The sequence below is a fragment of the Chrysemys picta genome, chromosome 5 (genome assembly GCF_011386835.1).
Source record: "Chrysemys picta bellii isolate R12L10 chromosome 5, ASM1138683v2, whole genome shotgun sequence".
NCBI classification, from domain to species: domain Eukaryota; kingdom Metazoa; phylum Chordata; order Testudines; family Emydidae; genus Chrysemys; species Chrysemys picta.
This window is the reverse complement of record NC_088795.1, coordinates 35,999,809-36,019,265: the sequence shown is the minus strand read 5'-3', so window position 1 is coordinate 36,019,265 and position 19,457 is coordinate 35,999,809. Positions and strand designations below refer to the sequence as shown.

Here is a 19,457-nt window from a genome sequence, read left to right as displayed (position 1 = left end):
TGGAAATCCAGATTTCCAGCAATGTTTGAGTAAAGCAGATCTATGAATATTTTATGATGTACAGTATTCCCATGTCATCAATATACTTCTTTTACTCATGTACAGACTGATACATTCTTTAACCTGGGCCCTGTCGACACACACTTACAGCTGAGCTTAACTTCCCACATGCAAACAGTCTTATTAATGCAGTGGGGCTACTTATAGAGGTAAACATATGCATAAAGTGTTGCAGGATTGGGGCCTTAGTGCTTAAAACCACAAATAGTAATTGATTTCAATGGTTGTAAAAGTTTACAAGGAATGGCTCCATAGGTCCTGCAACTGGATCAGTGTGTGCAGGGCATGGAATCCAACGGGACTCCATGTGGACATAATCTTCCTAAGGACCAATTAACTATAGGATTGGAGCAATAGGGATTGTTTTCATTGAGGTCAATGGTCTTTGGATGAAGCCCATAGTTTGTAAATAACTAAAAACTACACATGGTTAAGGTTTGTCAATCCAAAAATGTTTGCAAAAACAAAAGTAAAGTAGTATTTCAAAAGCTTACATCTTAAATTGTAAACTGTTTTATTTAAACAAATGTAAATGAAAAAATGCAGAGGGATAGAGTCAATTCTGTATTTAAAATAAAGACCGTGTTTTGAGAGGTGCTAAATTGTTAGCCTATTTAGTGAAGATTTTCTCTGGCCTTTCCTCTGCTCAGCACTTCTCAGGATTGGATCCTACATTACCAAAGTGGATTTTACAGATTTATTTTAAAACTCTATACAATATTATATCTTATTCTCTGATATTTCAGCTTACAACATGCTTCTCTAGATGATATATTTCCAAATCAAACACCAAAAATTCCTGAGTAAGACTGCAGTTGAAATCTATCTATACATATCTTACTTGCGTAATTGCTCATATCTTACATTAGGCCTGCGTGTGCTGTGCTTGTACAAGCAAAGCTTGCATCTAAGTTAGGATTGGGCAGTAAACCAGAATCAGCAAAGTTGATAGATCCACATTTAACACTAGTAATACAACCCTCCTGCATATGAGGTGTAGAGGGGCTGTGGTCAGTATTCAAGCACATTAGCTGGAATAGTAGTTGCAGAGGTGGGGATTTATATTTATTTGCGAAGTCCCCAAATTATTTTCTCTAAGATAACTGTTTTGATATTTAAAAAAGGCATTAATGGCCAGAGCCAAGCACACATAAGTAGATCTAGGCCTGGTCTACACTAGAAACTTTGCCAGCACAGCAAAGTCAGTTACAGGTGTGATTTTTTTCCTGACAATTATATATTGGCAAAAGCTTTAGGGTAGATACAATTATATTGGCAACAGTACTTTTTTGCCAGTATAAGCTAAGCCTACCGGAGGAGGATTTGCTGGTATAGTTATGTCGGTATAGCTAGACTGACAACCCTTTTCTAACGTAGGCCTGGCATTACAGTCACAAACTAATGTGTGCGCGCACACGTGCAAGCCAGTGGAGGAACACATTTTTAGTTAGTTACTTCAGATTTATGGGTCCAGCTTTCAAAAAGCTTACAGGAGAACAATGTAAAAATAACAGAACATAAATCTCACGGTTATGTGTACTCTTCAAAACAAAGAGGAATTTCCATTACACAAGAAAGTGTCATTTCAAAATATCAGCCACATCACAGAAGAGAGGCTGACTCCATTCAGATAGAGGTGTTTTTATACTACATTTAGTAAAAAGACAACCTAGGACTGAGCCCTCAGGGTTGCAATGGCTCATGTTCCCTCACTCACGGCTTGTCCACACCGAGTTAGTATTTGAAACGCTAGTGTGCAGTAGATCACACCCTGGCTTGCTGTGTACTAACTTACTGTGTCGACAAGAACTTCAAAAGAGTAAGTTACTTTGGACAGTACCATTAGTAGGAGCATATCCTTTTCATTCCCTTTGGAGATGTGCTAGGACTGTTGACTTCCTTTAAAATCCATATTTAATTTTAGTCTGAATGTAGAGACCTCACAAATGTAATGTGTAGCATGATTTGGAAAATCGCAGCTTTTAATATGCCAGTGTTGTTTGTTTAAATATATAAATCCATTGAAAGGTGACATGGTTGTAATATGTTATCCAACAGGCCACTCACCATATTCTACTGTTGCACGTAAATAATGACAAGGCACAGAACAGCAACTAGTCCAAGAGCTTGCAAGCCAAGGAACCAAAGCATAACCCAGAAGAATATGATTATTACAGGTTCCACAATCCGTTCTCCAAAATACATCCTCGTGAAGCCTATGCTGATAAGGCTTTTGTTTAGTTCACCAAAGAGAGTCCCCATCTTTTTATAGTCATCTATAACAGGCTCCACAGTGTGGTTTCTTTGTTCTTGCTGGACCTGCAGACAGAAAACAAAAGCAGGAAATAGTTTGGACGTGTGTGTGTGTATATATGATACTATTATTACTGTCTCTTACAATTTACAAACATTTCAAGAATTAGAAAAAAAATCAAAATATACCAAAAAGTATATGTAAAAAGGAACTCAAATTAAATACCTGATATGAGTCGCATATTTTAACATGGTCAATAGTGAATACAGTGGATTCATTGAAAAGTCATTGCCAGTAAGACTTTAGAACCACTGAACCTGCATGAATAATCTCTACTAGCAGACTACAAACCATTACGTATTTTGCACAAGACAAAGAAACTGAAGGGATTTTTATTATTGAAAGATGGCCAGGGAAGACAATGGGTGAGGCTAGCAACAGGGAAAGCTGAAATTCATCCTAGTGTGAAGACATGGTGCAAGAAGTTGTGGAAACCTCCCAGTATTTCTGGAGGTAGGGGTAGGCAGCAGAAGGGATTTAGGAAAAATCACAGGTGGAGCAGTGGTACCAAGGAACTTTTGCACCATTAAAGGGTGTTCCACACTAACTCCAAATGGGACAGATTGGAGGGGGGCAACTGGATCATCACTTATGCAAATCCAGCGGTACAAACACCACTGTACAAGAGCCACAGAGGGGTAGAAGTCACCATTCTATCACATGGGTTAGAACAGCGGCTGCAGAGCTGGGACAGCTCCATGAAATTAATTGCGCAAAACCTAAATACTTGGGATTTGAGTGAAGAGGGGTGAATTTCATGTTTAATAAGCACACTTTCAAGATGATAAAGTAGCTCAGGGACATGCTTTTTCTGATGCTTCCATTAGTAGCAATCACAAGCTACTCATCAATATTTTAGTCAACAAATCAATATTTCCAACAACAGGCTGGTTGTAAACCCTAATTATAGTTATTAAGTGTTCATCATAAAGCAAAGTTTCTGGAAGAGGGAGTACTGTGTCAAGTCTGGATTTATATTCAAAAGCTAATTTCTAACTGCAGCTTCAATTATATCTAAGGGTAGAAGTCCTTCTATTTCCTGTGGTTACAGCAGATAGTAATTGGCTTCCTGATGGAGACTACCTGGATAACTGATAGTGGAATCTGGTCCCCATTACAGAATCTGATAACCTATCATTTAAAAATGCTGAATTCCCATTAGTATAAAGCACTGTACTCACGATAACAACAACAACAAAGACAATCCAACAGTCTAAGCACCTTTTCCCAAAGTAGATATTAGGTCACATGTAGAACCTTCATACGGAATGAAAGCTTGGTTGTAAGAGTGCTATAGCAAAATTAGGAACAGCAATGAAGAGAGACCGAACATTTGTAACAGTCCATTGCGGTTCTACAGGTTCATGTGTGTAAAATTAATTTTTCCTACCTGCCAGTTCACAAAATTATTTGTTTTGAGCTTCCAGACTTTATCTCAGAAAGAGACAGGCGGGGAAAACATACCCAGTGGTTAAATATTTTGTGTAGTTACTACGCAGGCTCACACAGTAGGCAGATTGTTGCCTAAGATTGGATCTCCGCTAACTGGACAAACTTATTAAAAGCCACCTGTGACATTGCAGTCTATATAGTTTAATAAAAATATGCTAATAAGTGAATATAATGTAACTGGAATATGCCTCATGCAAAAGGTCTCTTGTAAGGTATCATTACAAAGCTTATAATTTACTGAGTGTGATCATCCTATTTGTATAAATGTACCACTCTTGTATCTGAAACTAGAAATATGAAATACAACTCTGAGGGCCTATTGTAATTATGCGAAGTGTGGGCCATTAATGGTGGTTTGGAATCTTGATGACTCCCATTAACTAGGACCACTGTCTGCAGATGGCTGTGTTTTACCTCTAAGTCTTCCTGTATACCTGTGTGCTGGCAAGTGGGCAATGAAGTCTTGCAGTGACATGTGATCATGTCACCTGAACTGGAATCCATCTTTAATCTGGTGTCTTCCCATTGAGAAGGAGGGGGTGGCAACCCAGAGAGGGCCAAAGGATTCCCACCTTATGCAAAAGACATATAAAGGGGTGGAACAGAACAAAGAGAGGAGCCATCATGAAGAATCCCCTAGCTACCACCTGAGTTGGAACAAGAGCTGTACCAGGGAAAGAATTATGCCCAGGCCTGGAAGGTGTCCAGTCTGAGGAAAAAACTTAATGAAGCATCTCTGAGGATGAAATTATCTGTATTCAGTTTGATTAGACATAGATTTGCACGTTTTATTTTATTTTGCTTGGTACCTTACTTCATTCTGTCTGTTTACTACTTGGAACAACTTAAATCCTACTTTCTATATTTAATAAAAATCACTTTTTACTTATTAATTAACTCAGAGTATGTATTAATACCTGGGGGAGCAAACAACTGTGCATCTCTCTCTATCAGTGTTATAGAGGGCGAACAATTTATGAGTTTACCCTGTATAAGCTTTATACAGGGTAAAATGGATTTATTTGGGTTTAGACCCCATTGGGAGTTGGGCATCTGAGTGTTGAAGACAGGAACACTTCTGTTAGCTGCTTTCAGGTAAACCTGCAGCTTTGGGGCAAGTAATTCAGACTCTGGGTCTTTGTTGGAGCAGACGGGAGTGTATGGCTCAGCAAGACAGGGTGCTGGGGCCCCGAGCTGGCAGGGAAGGCAGGGGTAGAAGTAGTCTTGGTACATCAGGTGGCAGCTCCCAGGGGAGTTCTGTGATCTAACCCGTCACACCACCCTCCTTTTTTCTCCTCGCCAAATTTCTCATACATGATTTTCAAGGGGCACAAAAACCACACCTGTTGGCACTTTGGGTCCAATCCTGCTCCCAATGAAATCAGTATTAAATCTCCCAGTAACTTCAGGAGTGCAGGATCAGATTGTGGAATGTTTAAGCCTGAATCTCTTTTGTGTACAACCCTTAAGATTCCATAGGAAGGATGCTTGCCACTTTGAGAGTCTGTTCTTGTCCCCTTCTGTCCTCTTGAGGAACAGAGGGAGTTGCCTAAAAGACAGATGTCACACTAATGTGCCAGCTAGTGTATTTATTGAGGGAAGGATACGTAGGGGGGAAAAGTGCAAAAAACTGATCTCGCTCTGTCATTCACACTCAGAGGCTTGCACTTAAGGTCTATACTGCAGCTCCAGGGACCACAGTTAGCATGAATGGAATGACACCACATACGTGGCTGGAGATACTTTCCATGTGCAATGCTGATGCAGACAGAATACTTCTGGGAGTGCCTGTACGAGCAACTCCTACACCTTCCTGGAGAAACAGCATCTTCTATCCCAACACTGGTCTTGGACAGCTGGCCAGCGCAGAATGGGGTAGGGCCACATCCCATGGGGTTTGTCCAATACCACAAGCAATGCAATGACTTCCCTGATACTTGCACTCTCTGATACGGGAGGGTAGCAGCCAAGATCCAGGCTACACCACGCTCAGTTGGCCTCTTGGACAAAGGCAAAAATCTTTAGCAAGATCCTTAAGTGAGTCATCACCTGATCAGGCCAACAGTTCTGAACTATCTTCAGTCACCATGAGGAGGACAGAACAAATTTCGATAGCCCAGAGGAAACAACTGAAAACACTAAATAGTTCACCCCTGAATTTACTGACTTGAATTCTTCCCCATAACATAGATTAACACTATAGAGTACTGTAAGATTTTTGGTGGAGAGGCACATATCAAACTTAGTTCAGGACTGCCTGGAGTTTAACCTTTGTCTTACATGTCTTGTACATTTTTATCATCACATGAATTAGTCCCAGGCCATTGCTGGGAAAGCCTGGAGTCCTTGCCCTTCTCATTATTTTACTCTGAAAAGTTGAAAGCAGCAAAAGCACATGTATTTATTCATTGTTCTGATGTAATAAAATGTAATAGTCTATTATTCTGTAATAGCCTATATTACAAAATTTAAGAAGTCTTCTAGAAAATTTTTAAAAATGAAAGGCATTTACTTCATTCCCCACTTCTTAAGAACTGATACAAACAATTTTGTATTCCTGAATCTCTAACGTAAAATAGATATTGAAGCACATTAAAACTAGAACAAAAGTCTTCATTGTATGGTATGTTTAATATGGCAGAATAAATTTCACCCAGTTTTCTGATACTTTATAATCTGCCACAGATATTACAGCAACTTTCAAAATGAGATTCTTAATCTAGAGGAAAGCTGCTAAAGCAGTTAGTATGTTAGTAATCTTTTCGTTGGACTGAAAAAAAAATCTAATAAAGAGAAATAATGTAGGGCTCTCCTCAATAATTCAACATATTTCTAAACTAGTCTCTCTACTGATCTGAGTTAAAATTAAAATTTGAAAATGTGCTTCAAAGACTTCTGAGATGAGCAATTTTGCTTCAGCAGGGTATTAAAAAACAAGTAAAACTGAAAACAGATTATCAGCCATAAAATATAGATGGCACATTTTTCTTCACTAATGCTGCATAATCATTCCATGTTCTTGCCAAATACTTTCTTTACCAGTGGAGCTACAGTTGGACTACTGTTAATATAAATCTCCAACAATTGGTTACGATACTTCAGACTGCTAAAGAAACATGACTAAATAAAGCTTAAATTTATTCACAAGTAGTCCCATTGAATTTAACTAGAATACTAAGCAGCATAAAGTTACGTAAATGGTCAGTGTCTGTAGGACTGCAGAGTTGAGTGTATATTATCTTTGTTCAAAAATGGACTTTCAAACACTTAGCATTATCTGTCACTGTTTTAGATCCTTATTCACGATTGATTTCCATGAGACTATTCACACAGCTAAAGTTAGGCGTGTCTAAGTATCTTGCTGAATCAGGCCAGGCCTTTGTGAGTGCTGCCATACTATAACAATGTTTTCTAAATAGAAAAAAACAGTTACTCATCTTCTCGTAACTGTCATTCTTCGAGAGGTGCTGTTCATGTCCATTCCAATCAGGTGTGCATGAGTGGCAGCCGGAAGATTTTCCCCCTAGCAGTATCCTATCAGATCGGTCTGGGCCCTACCAACCCCCCACTCCCTCAGTTCCTTCTTGCGGGCTACTCCGACAGAGGGCTAGGTGGATGGGTATTGGAATGACATGAACACCACATCTGGAAGAACAACAGTTACGAGAAAGTCAGAGCTGTCCACTAACTGGAGCACTGCTCTACCGAAGGCCACATCGTCTCTGGCCTGCTGGGTAATCACATAATGCACGGTGAAAGTATGTATGGAGGAACATGTCGCTGCTCCGCATATTTCCTGGGTTGGGACTTACGCCAGAAATGCGGCTAAAGAAGCTTGCACCCTAGTGGAGTGCACTGTGAGCGGAGGGGCAGGCACCTCTGCCAGTTTATAGCATTCACAGATGCAGGACGTGATCAACGAGGAAATTTGTTGGGAGGAGACTGGAAGACCCTTCATCCTGTCTGCCCTGGCCACAAACAGTTGAATGGACTTCCTAAACAGTTTAGTTCTTTAAATATAAAAGGTTAGCACTCTGCGGACATCCAATGAGTGAAGCCTCTGCTCTCTGCCGCTCGAGTGCGGCTTAGGATAGAACACAGGGAGGAAAATGTCCTGGTTGATGTGAAACTGGGAGACAACCTTCAGGAGAAAAGCTGGATGTGGCTTGCGTTGAACCTTGTCCTTATAGAACACGGTGTAAGGGGGCTCTGATGTTAGGGCCGTAAGCTCATATACCCTCCTGGCTGAGGTTATCGCTACCAGAAATGTCACCTTGTATGACGGGTAGAGCAGGGAACACGTCGCCAGCGGTTCAAAGGGCAGACCCATCAATTTGGAAAGGACCAGACTGAGGTCCCAGGTTGGGGTCGGTTGCCAGACGTGCAGATATAGCCTGCCAAGACCTTTCAGGAAACGGCTGACCATAGGAGTTGGCAAACACCGACCGGCCCTCTGAATCTGGATGGAAGGCAGAGATGGCGGCCAAGTGAACCCTTATTGATGATATGGACAAAGATGTGTTTGAGATGGAGAAAGTAGTCCATCGTCTGAGCCTGGCGTATTGCACCACATAGGTACAAGAGTGGTGTAGAGGTGAGCATCGGGGACGAGTGATGCTGCGCCGACCAGACTGAGAATCTCTTCCATTTGGCAAGGTAGGTAGCCCTGGTGGAAGGTTTCCTATTGTCAAGGAGGACTTGTCTAACTGGGACCGAGCAGGAGAGCTGGGTGGGGTTCAGCCATGGAGTTTCCACGCTGGGAGGAGCAACAACTCGAGGTTCAGGTGCTGGAGACGGCTGTGATCCTGAGTTATTAAGTCCAGGAGGAGCGGCAAGGTAACTGGGGCTTCCATGGACATTTCCAGGAGAGATGTGTACTAGTGTTGGCGGGGCCAGGCTGGAGCTATCAATATAATTGAAGCCTCTTCCCTCCGTATCTTGAGGAGCACCTTGTGAATGAGAGGTATGGGCGGGAATTCGTATAGGAGACGGCCTCCCTATGGAAGGAGGAAAGTGTCCGCGATAGAGCCCGGGCTGTGATTCAGGAAGGAGCAAAACTGTTGGCACTTCCTGTTGTGTCATGGGGCGAACAGGCCCATCTGGGGAAAGCCCCACCGTTGGAAGATGGAGTTCGCGATGTCTGGGCGTAGGGACCACTCGTGGCCGTGAAAAGACCTGCTGAGACAGTCTGCCAACTCATTCTATACTCCTGGGAGGTACGACACTTGCAGGAGTATTGAATGAGCTACAAAGGTCCCACAGCATGAGGGCTTCCCGGCACAGGCGAGGGGAGTGTGCACCCGTTTGTTGATATAGAACATCACCGTGGTGTTGTCTATCATGACTGATACACAGAGTCATAGAATGTTAAGGTTGGAAGAGACCTCAGGAGGTCTTCTAGTCCAATCCCCTGCTCAAACCAGCAACTAAATCATCCCAGCCAGGGCTTTGTCAAGATGGGCCTTAAAAACCTCTAAGGATGGAGATTCCATTACCTCCCTAGGTAAGCCATTCCAGTGCTTCACCACTCTCCTAGTGAAACAGTGTTTCCTAATATCCAACCTAGACCTCCCCCACTGCAACTTGAGACCATTGCTTCTTGTTCTGTCATCTGCCACCACTGAGAAAAGCCTAGGCTCCATCCTCTTTGGAACCCCCCTTCAGGTAATTGAAGCTGCTATCAAATCCCCTCTCACTCTTCTCTTCTGCAGACTACATAACCCAAGTTCCCTCAACCTCTCCTCGTAAGTCATGTGCCTCAGCTCCCTAACTGTTTTCATTGCCCTCCGCTGGACTCTCTCCAATTTGTCCACATTCCTTCTGTAGTGGAGGGACCAAAACTAGATACAATACTCCAGGTGTGGCCTCACCAGTGCCGAATAGAGGGGAATAATCACTTCCCTCGATCTGCTGGTAATGCTTGACATCTCCTTGTCAAGTGGGCTTGCAAAGTCTGGCATACTAGGCGCACCACTCTCAGCTCTCTGAAATTGATGTGGATCCCCCGATCCTGCTGATGCCGACAGTGCCAGAGGTGGTATGATAGTGGCTGAGGCCACTGCTGCCACCCTGGAATGCGACCCTTGTCTCCACCCTTGGCCTTGGTGAAAGGCCCGAGGAGTCCAAAAGGGCCACTGTGCCAGGGGCTGCCACTGCATGGGCCCTGGTGCTGGGTTAGGGTTCTGGTCTCATGATGATTTCTGGTCCTACGAGATCAATAGGAGTCCAACTCTAAGGTCTCAGAAAAGGAGGACCACGGAGGAGCGGTACTGCGAGGTGCTGAGGGTCTGCGCTGACGGCTCAGGGACCGACGAGGCTGCTGGCCCTGTTCTGGCTCCAGGGAGTGGTGCACCAGGTATGGAGACTGACGGGCCATCATTGTGGGCTTTCCCCTTGACGGTGCCAGGGAAGCAACCAGTGCCAGCGACCTCTCCCATCTAGGCGGGGAGAAAGGTGCCATGAGCTGGGGCAGGTCCCTGCTGTGTCAAACCCCTCCGGGGTTAACGGAAGGTGTAGTTGTCACCTCGGAGAGTGAGAAGGGTCCGGACTCGACCATGGGGGCAGGAGTCAATGCAACTGTCTCTGGCAGTGAGGCTGAAGTAGTGTGGCCTGGCTCGGGTCTCACAATGGCCAGCTCGCTGGGTCTAGCCGGGGGGAAATGACCCCTCTCTGGCCTCCTCCTCTTCTGCAGCACCGGTGATTGAGACTGGTGTCTACCTGCAGCATGTGTGCCTCAAGTGGAGCCATGATGGTGCCGAGAGTCCTTGTCTTTACTCGGCACCAATCCCCGTGCCGACGGTGCTGGGGTACTGCATACCGAGGAGGAGGTACTGGACGCTGGGTCTGCTGACCCGGGGTCGACTGGGGCCGGAGTGCCGCTTCCATTAGTAGGAGGTTCAGGAGTTGCTATCTTTCGGTGTCCCGGGACGAAATCTACAGCAATCCTTTTGATGGCTCTCCCCTAAACACTTCAAACGCGAAGTGTGAGGATCACTTCTGGGCATACAATTGCCGCAGACCTCACAGGCTTTGAAGCCCCGGGATAGCGCTGGAGGGGAAACCCCCCCAAAGGAAACTTAAGAACTAAGTAAAGTACCTACTAACTACTTAACACTAGCTACAGAACTAATGAGAATTATATACAGACTGCCAAATGCAAGACAAGAGCAAGGGGAAGTTCCAGCTAACCCTCACTGGCGGTAAGAAGGAACTGAGGGGGTGGCAGGTCGATAGGGCCTTATATTGAGTGCCATGATAGCGCCACTCGAGGGGGCGCCCAGGCCAACCTGATAGATACTGTTAGGGGAAAATCTTCCGGCTGCCGTGCACACGCACGCACCTGATTGGAATTGACATGAACAAGCTCTCGAAGAAGAATATTGGATCATGTCCACTATGACTGCAAGGATCAACTTTCCCATTTGAAAACATTGGAAATTATAGTTTCAAAATCGCTGCTAGATAAATTAACTTTTCTTTAAATAAGAAATTAAACAAGCTGTTCAGTTGTTACACAACTCAACCAATAATATCTGTAAAAAAAATTTGGCCCCCATTTGGCGCATCTAAAGACAGAGCCTGTGTTCACGCCTTACTGTCTCCATGGCATGCTTTCCTCATCCCCTGAACTCATGAATGCCCCAGTGAGCATTGCTAATTGTTACTTGTCAAAATCCACAAGGAAAGCTGCACAAGTTGCAGTAACTTGTTCCAGCTACCCCAACTGTTTAAAATGCAACCCTGTGAGGACTGAAGAACAGCATGGGGCAAATACAGTTGGGTGAGCTCCTAACAGCATGGTTTCTGCAGGAGTCATGCAGTTCAGAGGCTACAAGTAAACTGAGAGGGCTGGGCAGTATGCAAATACAAGGAGTCTGTGCCTTCTGTAGATCTTAGGAAAATCAGGTAAGTGGGGAGAGAGATGGAACCCTTTCTTCTCCTCCCCTTTCACTGACAGAAAAATGAAAATGAAACTTCGTGAGTTGAAACTTGCCAAGTTTACGCACATACAGTGCTGTTCCTGCATAAGGGAGAATGGGACCCTCCTATTTTTTCTAAACATACAACAGCTTAGATTTTTGGTCACCCATATTTTCCAATGGGAAAGCTGGCTTCTGTAGTATTCTTCATCGAATTGTCAACATGGATTGATGATACTCTTTACTGTATTTACAAATAACCTTTTAAAATGATTTGTAGTAAATCTACATAACTAAATGTAATAATTAACATTTATTTTACTGTATATTACACAGGCATATTCCTTGGTGTACAGGATTTCCTCTCTAAGGAACAAAATATTCTATCATGTCTATCATGTTAATATTGTATCATGTCTATTATAGCAATCTGTTGCCTTATTTTCCTCTGTGCCTCCTTGCCCTGTGTTCCTTAATACCTACCAGTTGATAACTTCATCACTCAGTTTCATTCTGTTTCTCAAATTATTAATATTTCAAATTTTGTTTAGCTCTTCAATAATCTTGGGCTTTGCCAATGCAAATTTCCTTTTATTCTTTATAATGAGCTAATTAGCCTGTCATTTGAACATTTATTGCCAGGTTTGTGTACATATACTGAAAGGTAAGATTGCCTTCACATGTTTATTGTGTCAACCAGAGAGGCTCCTGTTAACCTCTCTTTGCATACTCATCATGTTCCTATTTAGTTTTTTGTCTATGGAAACACTTCTGCCTTCATATTTTTAAATGACACCACTCTTAACTCTCGACTACCAATATTACAAGAGAGAATTAAACAAATTTGCACACCGCTAAAACTCCCCCACCTCAAGTAAGGCAATGATGTTCAGTAGCGATAAGCTAAAATCCCATGCCAATTGCCTCACTCACAACTGAGGAATACATTTTTCTGAACTGATAAGAGGTTTAAAGGGTGGACCTACAAGGTTTGTTTATTTCATTCTTTCAAAGAAATTATTCCACTCCCCTCCATCTTCAGATATTAAGTGTCCTCTCCAACGTTACCTCAATATTAATCCTTCGGACAGATGTTCAGATAAAAATTAATTAACCATGGTTACCCCTTTCTCAGCTGGAATTCCTCAATAATTAAGCCTCTTGTGGATAAATGCATATAATGATCAATTCTGCCAGTTATTTGAGAAGAGTTCAAATATCTTTAAAATTGTGACCAAAATAACAATCTCAGGCTAATACTATATTAGCTTTATGCAAATAACAGATTTTTTTAACCAGTTATTATTACATGTTTCTTAGGGCTGAATTACACACAAACTTGCACCTAAATAACTAAATCAGTTTTAATTCACACCTTTTATCATTTAAGTGAGTCTGTATATGGACACTCTTATTTAAATGTGCTTAATTGAAAAAACCCACTTTGATTCCAAAATGCAAGTGCCAACACACACAGTTTTGCACCAAAACAACAAATTAAAACTAATGTAGTTATTTCTATTAACCAGTGGCAAGTGTGTGTGTATGTATATTTTATATTTCAAAATCCTAAACTAAGGGTACATCTACACTACAGGGGGGAGTCGATTTAAGATACGCAAATTCAGCTACGTGAATAGCGTAGCTGAATTCGACGTATCGCAGCCGACTTACCCCGCTGTGAGGACGGCGGCAAAATCGACTTCTGCGGCTTTCTGTCGACGGCGCTTACTCCCACCTCCGCTGGTGGAGTAAGAGCGTCGATTCGGGGATCGATTGTCGCGTCCCAACGGGACGCGATAAATCGATCCCCGAGAGGTCGATTTCTACACGCCGATTCAGGCGGGTAGTGTAGACCTAGCTTAAAGCAATTTAAGAGCTCATCCTCAAAACATTTAAACGTTACTGGCTATGGAGCAAAAGTAAAGGAATTACCAGTATCTGACTGACCATTTCCCAAAAAACAATTCTCGGTTTCTACCTAGGAAGGTCACTTGTAAATATACATCCATGTTCAGCACAGTGCAGAGATGACATGATATTTTAAAAACAAATAAAATTCTAGGATCTTCAATACTCTTGCTTCCTTATTCCTTAGGACACTGGATTTATTTATTTTTAAAACACAGACTTTTATTTGCCCAAAGAATGCCAATAATTTTATTCAACGTTAAAAAAGGAAAATCTTCCAGGAATAGGAAAGGGCAGCAATATTAATCTATTAACTGGCATTATTATTTTAACCGCTTCCACCATTCTCTGCCATGACAAATAATTCCATTGCTGTTTTCCTTATGACTTTATAGCGATCATTCTCCATTTTAAATGTAAGAACTGTTGCCAAATTCCTAAATATTAATCCACTCCACTGAATAACTATTCACTATACAGCACTATCCTTTTGAGCATATAGGCCCCAATCCTGAAAGATTTAAGCATGTGCTTAACTTCAGTGGAACTATTCAGAGTACATAAAGTTAAGAATATGCGTGAATCTTTTGAGGATTAGAGCTTTACTGACTTGAATCCAATCCCCAAAGTAATGTCAGTGGAAAGTCAGAGAAAGCACCAACAAAGAATGGCCAAACCTCCTAAAAAAAACCAATTTGTACATTGCAGTTTATTGAACCATCTTTTGTCTTTTATTGTAGAAACAATATTCACAGTGGTAGAATATACTCACAAAGGCTGCTGTGGTTATCCAACATCTCATCTTGCTTCAGCATTTAACCACCTAAAAAACCTGTTTATTGCTAGTAACTGAGCTTCATAATTACATTTTCACCACTAATAACACTATCTTTCCTAAAACCTGTATATTTCTGTGTCAAGTTTTAAAACAGGATCTTAACCATAGACATCACTATCAGCTCAGTCTATGATTTATTTTTGCAGTTGCTTATCTCTAGGGAACAGAAGAACACTATAAAAACATGCTGTTAAAATATTTTAGGAAATTTTCTTATATTGGCACACCCAGTAATCCAGGTAAGATCTGTCAAACACTTTTGAAGAATTAGTATAACCTTTTGCTTTGTGCTCTCTACAGCTACTAATCTAACCTGGTGGCAGTGATCAACTGTATTAAAACAGCCTGTGTAAAATGTTCAAAAGCACCTATATGGTTTAGAAGCTTAAGTCCCACTTTCAAAAGTGATTTAGGCACTTAAGAGGCTATGGGCTTGTCTAAATGAACAATTAGTTCATGGCAGGCTGAGGTGTAAATCTACCCCACATGAGCTTGCCATGCACTAAGTGTCCATGTAGACCCTGCTACCAAATACTAACAGTTCCCTAGTGTGCTTTGATGTAACCTGCTTTGAAGGAGGAGGGGTTTAGCACAAATCCCACTGACTTACAATAGGTCGCATGCTGCTAAATCACTATGGCACTTTTGAAAATCTCCCCCTTATCTAATTAGCTATTCTGAAATTGTACAATCTTCACCTACCTGTATTTGTCTTTATGTAAAGCAATGATTAAATCAGAACACTTAACCTTGGTGTCACAAATGTGCTTGCTTTTCAAGCTAGAATGTCCATACATCTTTGTATCTGCTCAGTACAAAATATAATTTGAAGTCTCTCTACATTTTACTTGTGGCAAGTTTGACATGCCATTCACAGACTTGCAAGACTGCCTGTGGTCTATTTTCAAGAAAGCACATGACAACGTTGTGGTTTACATACAGTTAGTAGGCAACACACTGTTTCTAACTAAAATGGTCTCTCTCCCCACCATCTCATCCTGAATAGGGACCCAATGATGATAATCATTTTAGTCACTTAAAAAGTCAATATTATACATTAGATCCCATTATAGTACATTAAAACATGATAAACTCCCAAATAAAATTTATGTATAAAAATCGCACAGTGAAATAGTATTATTCAAGCAACATTAAAACAAGATCGAGGAAACTTAGCTTTGAATTTTTACTTCTAAATAATTTAAAACAGATTACTGTATAAATCTAAGGCTAACAACGTTAGTTGCAAATATCTCTTTTCCAAGGCCCAATTCTGTAAGGTGCTGCATGACCTCTGTTCCTACTGAAGTTATTATGGGTGCAAGGTTAAGTCACAGGGAGTTCCAGTGATACTACTTGCAGAGTAACGCACTACTCATAAGTAAGGATGGCAGAATTGGACATATAGGAAATATATAACTTTTCAAGCTCAGGAAGTTAGTTCTTTCTATTGCACATTGCAGGGTGGAGTATGTTAATATAGAGGGGCTTTCATTTTTCACTTTCTGTTATCTACAAAACAAGTTGGCTAAAGGGCGTCAACAATGAACAGAAGAGAAAGCAGATGAATTAAGATAACTAACGTCATTAGAGCATTGCAGCAATGATTATGGTTGGTATTACAGTTTTAGTATAAGTCCCTGTTTACAGACATTTAAGTTTCTGAAGAAACACAATCTGGTCCAACCTCTACCACATCTGTTCTTAGTTTAAAAATGACTTTTTGTATGTAGAAAAATGGTAAGTTATTGAGCTTGGTGCAAGAATTACTGGGTGAAATTCAATGGCTTGTGTTTTGCAAGTCAGACTAGGTGATAATAATAGCCCTTTATGGCCTTAAAGTCTATGGCTTAAAGTCTATGAAATAAAACTCAATTCAGCCATTTTTAAGTTATCAGAGTATTTCAAAACAAAAATACCCCAAGATTTTTCATGCTTTAAGAGATTTTAACTGCATTTTTGTGTGCTCAGATTTCAGACAGATGGGTTATTTTTAAAAAATCTCATCACAGAGTGATTGTTCCACAAGAGCAGAAGAGTTGAACTGACTAGACTCTTCTCTTCTTGTTAGTACAACATCAGCACCGTCTGAAGGAGCAGTAGAAGTGTGAATTCCCTTAGTGGAGGAATGTCTAAAAACATATAGTGGTGTGAGAAAATGTGAGATGCCCATAAACTTTTGCCAATTTAAAACGATTGTATTTTTAAGGTTAGGGAGGAAATGCAAAACGTAGACCTAGAGGTTGTGGAGGAGGGGAGAGAGGGAGTTTAAAAAAAGAAGGGGTGGGGGGGGGCTGCCACTGAGTAATGGGGAAAAAATTATTTCCATCAGAAACAACAGCTCTTGCCAGGTTACAGACAAGAAGCACTATCTCCAGAATAACTGATACAAGTATCAAGACATGGCATAAGCCATAAATAAGGACAAGTCACATGCACAAAGTTACCAAAAGAAAGAAAAAATGGAAATAGCAGCATACTTAAGATTATCACCACATTCACCTTAAATGTGGGGGGAAGGAGGGAAAGCTTTGGATTTAAATCTGAATTGATATTTAATAATAAATGTCTAATAGACAAGAAAAAAAACGTTGGTACCATTAAATGGCAAAATAAAAATGAAAACCACCAAGCAAGACCACAATTGTTTCCTGCAGTTTCTAGCATTCACATAATCCAGCTACTAATTTTATCTCACTAAGGGTTATTTTCACATCAAGAAGCAGTGTGTATGGCTGATGGCACGCATACTTAAATGTCAAAAAATGCCTATGAAACTTGACCTTTTAGCTTTATATTTATTTGCTGAAAAATACTCAACATTAAACACAGGAAGCTCTAAAGATGTGACAAAGCAGGGTCTCTAGAAATAAGGTAAAATGAAGTTCTTCAGTCTAAATCTGACCAAAAATACCAAAAAACTGATTACGAAAGCAGATGTCAGAGATATTCATGAAGGAATCAATCATGAGCACCTTCACCTCTCATGGAAGGCTCCGAAGTATGTAACCAGGCTACGTATTCAGAGTAACACAACAATCAAGGCTGGGAAACAGAATCCTGAGCACAAACATGTAACGGATGTTTGCTGGATATACAGCTGCTAATACAACACATGGAGGAGTAGAATACTCAACTCTCCACGCACTCAAGAGTAATCTGCTAGATAGATCAAGATGGTGGTTTGGCTAGATTGTGATCCCATTTGCCACAGATACCCCTCTGACAATCGCTTGGGCTACTTACATATAGCCTCTGTCTGCATTCCTGCAGACTACCTCCACCGAGCTCTGCGGCATACCAAGTTGCCATGCTTGGGCACTCTGCTTCCTAATGCTGTATGTTCTCAAACCAGAGCAGTTCTGCTGTTTCTTAAGCTTTCCACTGCTGTGGGGAGGGTCAGGATTTCAACGTGTTTCCAAACATAACTTTGAATAATAACAAAATAATAGAATATTATTACTTATTATTATTATTTTACTTGGTTAAACACAACAGGATTTGGCTCAGAGTTAACCAGCAAGGATATTTTTGCTTTTCTTATTTCCTTCCCTCTTCTATCATTAAGTTAGAACGGAGCATCACACAGGAAATGTGGTAACCTTTCATCAAATGTTGGGTTTTATGAAAGTGTGGCATCATATTTACCCAAAATACTTTAAAAACCAATCTTGCTGTTCACCAACCACAGGAACATACCCTATAATGAATTCACATGCACAACTCCCAATGACTTTCACTGAAGTTTATTTAACATGCAGATTGATGGCAGAATGCAGCCCGCAGCCTCAAAAACTGATGATTAGTGCCTTTGACCTTGCAGTTCTAAGTGACAATATAGATTTTGATATTCAGACAATAGAATACTGGACAGAAAAACAGTAAACATCTAAACTGCTTTGGGCAAAATGACCGGTTCACTTCCTAGAACAATGTTTATTCTTCTGCATATAAATTAAAAGGCTAATAGATGGAAAGCAAATGAGGAAATTAAACAGTGCTTGCAGATGATAGAACAATGAGAAATATGAGAAAAATTTTTTCCTGTATAGGAAAACTGCCAAGACCACCAGTATTTCTGGAAATAGTATCCATTAAAGATTTCTTTTCTAAATTTAAACAGGGAATTTCAACAAAGCACATGTGGTATTAGCACAGAATGAATACTGGACCCAGATATCATCACAGCAAAAATATATAAACGTCTTTCATATTTTGAAAATGAATATGTTTTTTAAAAAAATGAGAGACTTACTTGAGCTCACTATGAAAACCATCATATCTTAGTCATACTACCTCCCTGTTGATGCCACATTTAATAACAAATGCCAACAAGATCACCATCAGCAGCAATAAGCTTCAAAATGCAGCAGAAGTTTTAAATAAATTTTGTATTAATGTGTTTCCTGCCTTGGATACTGAAGTTCTCTATCCATATAACAGGTACAACCCTGACGAGAGTAGTGTAACCTTCCATACATCATCCACAAATGTGCTTCAGCCCTAACCTGGAAAGAACACTTTAAGAGCAAGAATGTAGTTCATTTTCCATGTTGATTCAAATTCTTGGCTTCTCTATGTGTGGATCTGCTTTCAGGACAGAGACCTAATTTGTCCTCAAATATATAATAATTTGCCTCTGCGATCATGGTCTCTTAACTCTATTGACTCTCAGCTTTGGAATTCACTTCCCTTGGTATGAAATAACCAGAATTTGCTCATGTTAGAGAATGCTGCAAATTTCATCAGTTTCCTCTGCGTTTTAGCCAAGGGGAGGTGAATCTAGGCTGGTAATATTTCGGTGTGAGCTATTTTATGTTTTAAAATATCCTTTTTGTTAGCCTTGTTTTGCTATGCTGGATTAGCTGCAAAGTTTGCTGATTATTTTTGTATAGATTTTGCTTTAAAATTTGTTACAAGAACTAGGAGTTTAGTATTTGGGCTTTTAATTTACATATAATTC

The 19,457-nt window shown here is 40.8% G+C and overlaps 1 protein-coding gene across 5 annotated transcripts in view; it reads right to left on the bottom strand.

The window, feature by feature from the left end:
- FAM241A (family with sequence similarity 241 member A) overlaps positions 1–19,457 on the bottom strand; it is a 48,646-nt gene that overhangs the window by 17,024 nt on the left and 12,165 nt on the right. For 4 of the 5 annotated variants that reach the window (XM_065596221.1, XM_005287934.4, XM_065596220.1 and 1 more), the window contains exon 2: positions 2,128–2,379. In XM_065596221.1, the coding sequence (XP_065452293.1) occupies positions 2,134–2,379 (246 nt within the window). In that variant the 3' untranslated portion in view covers positions 2,128–2,133. Of the gene's footprint in view, positions 1–2,127; positions 2,380–17,740; positions 17,923–19,457 lie in introns of all 5 variants that reach the window. The other variant, XM_065596224.1, reaches the window with a different exon arrangement.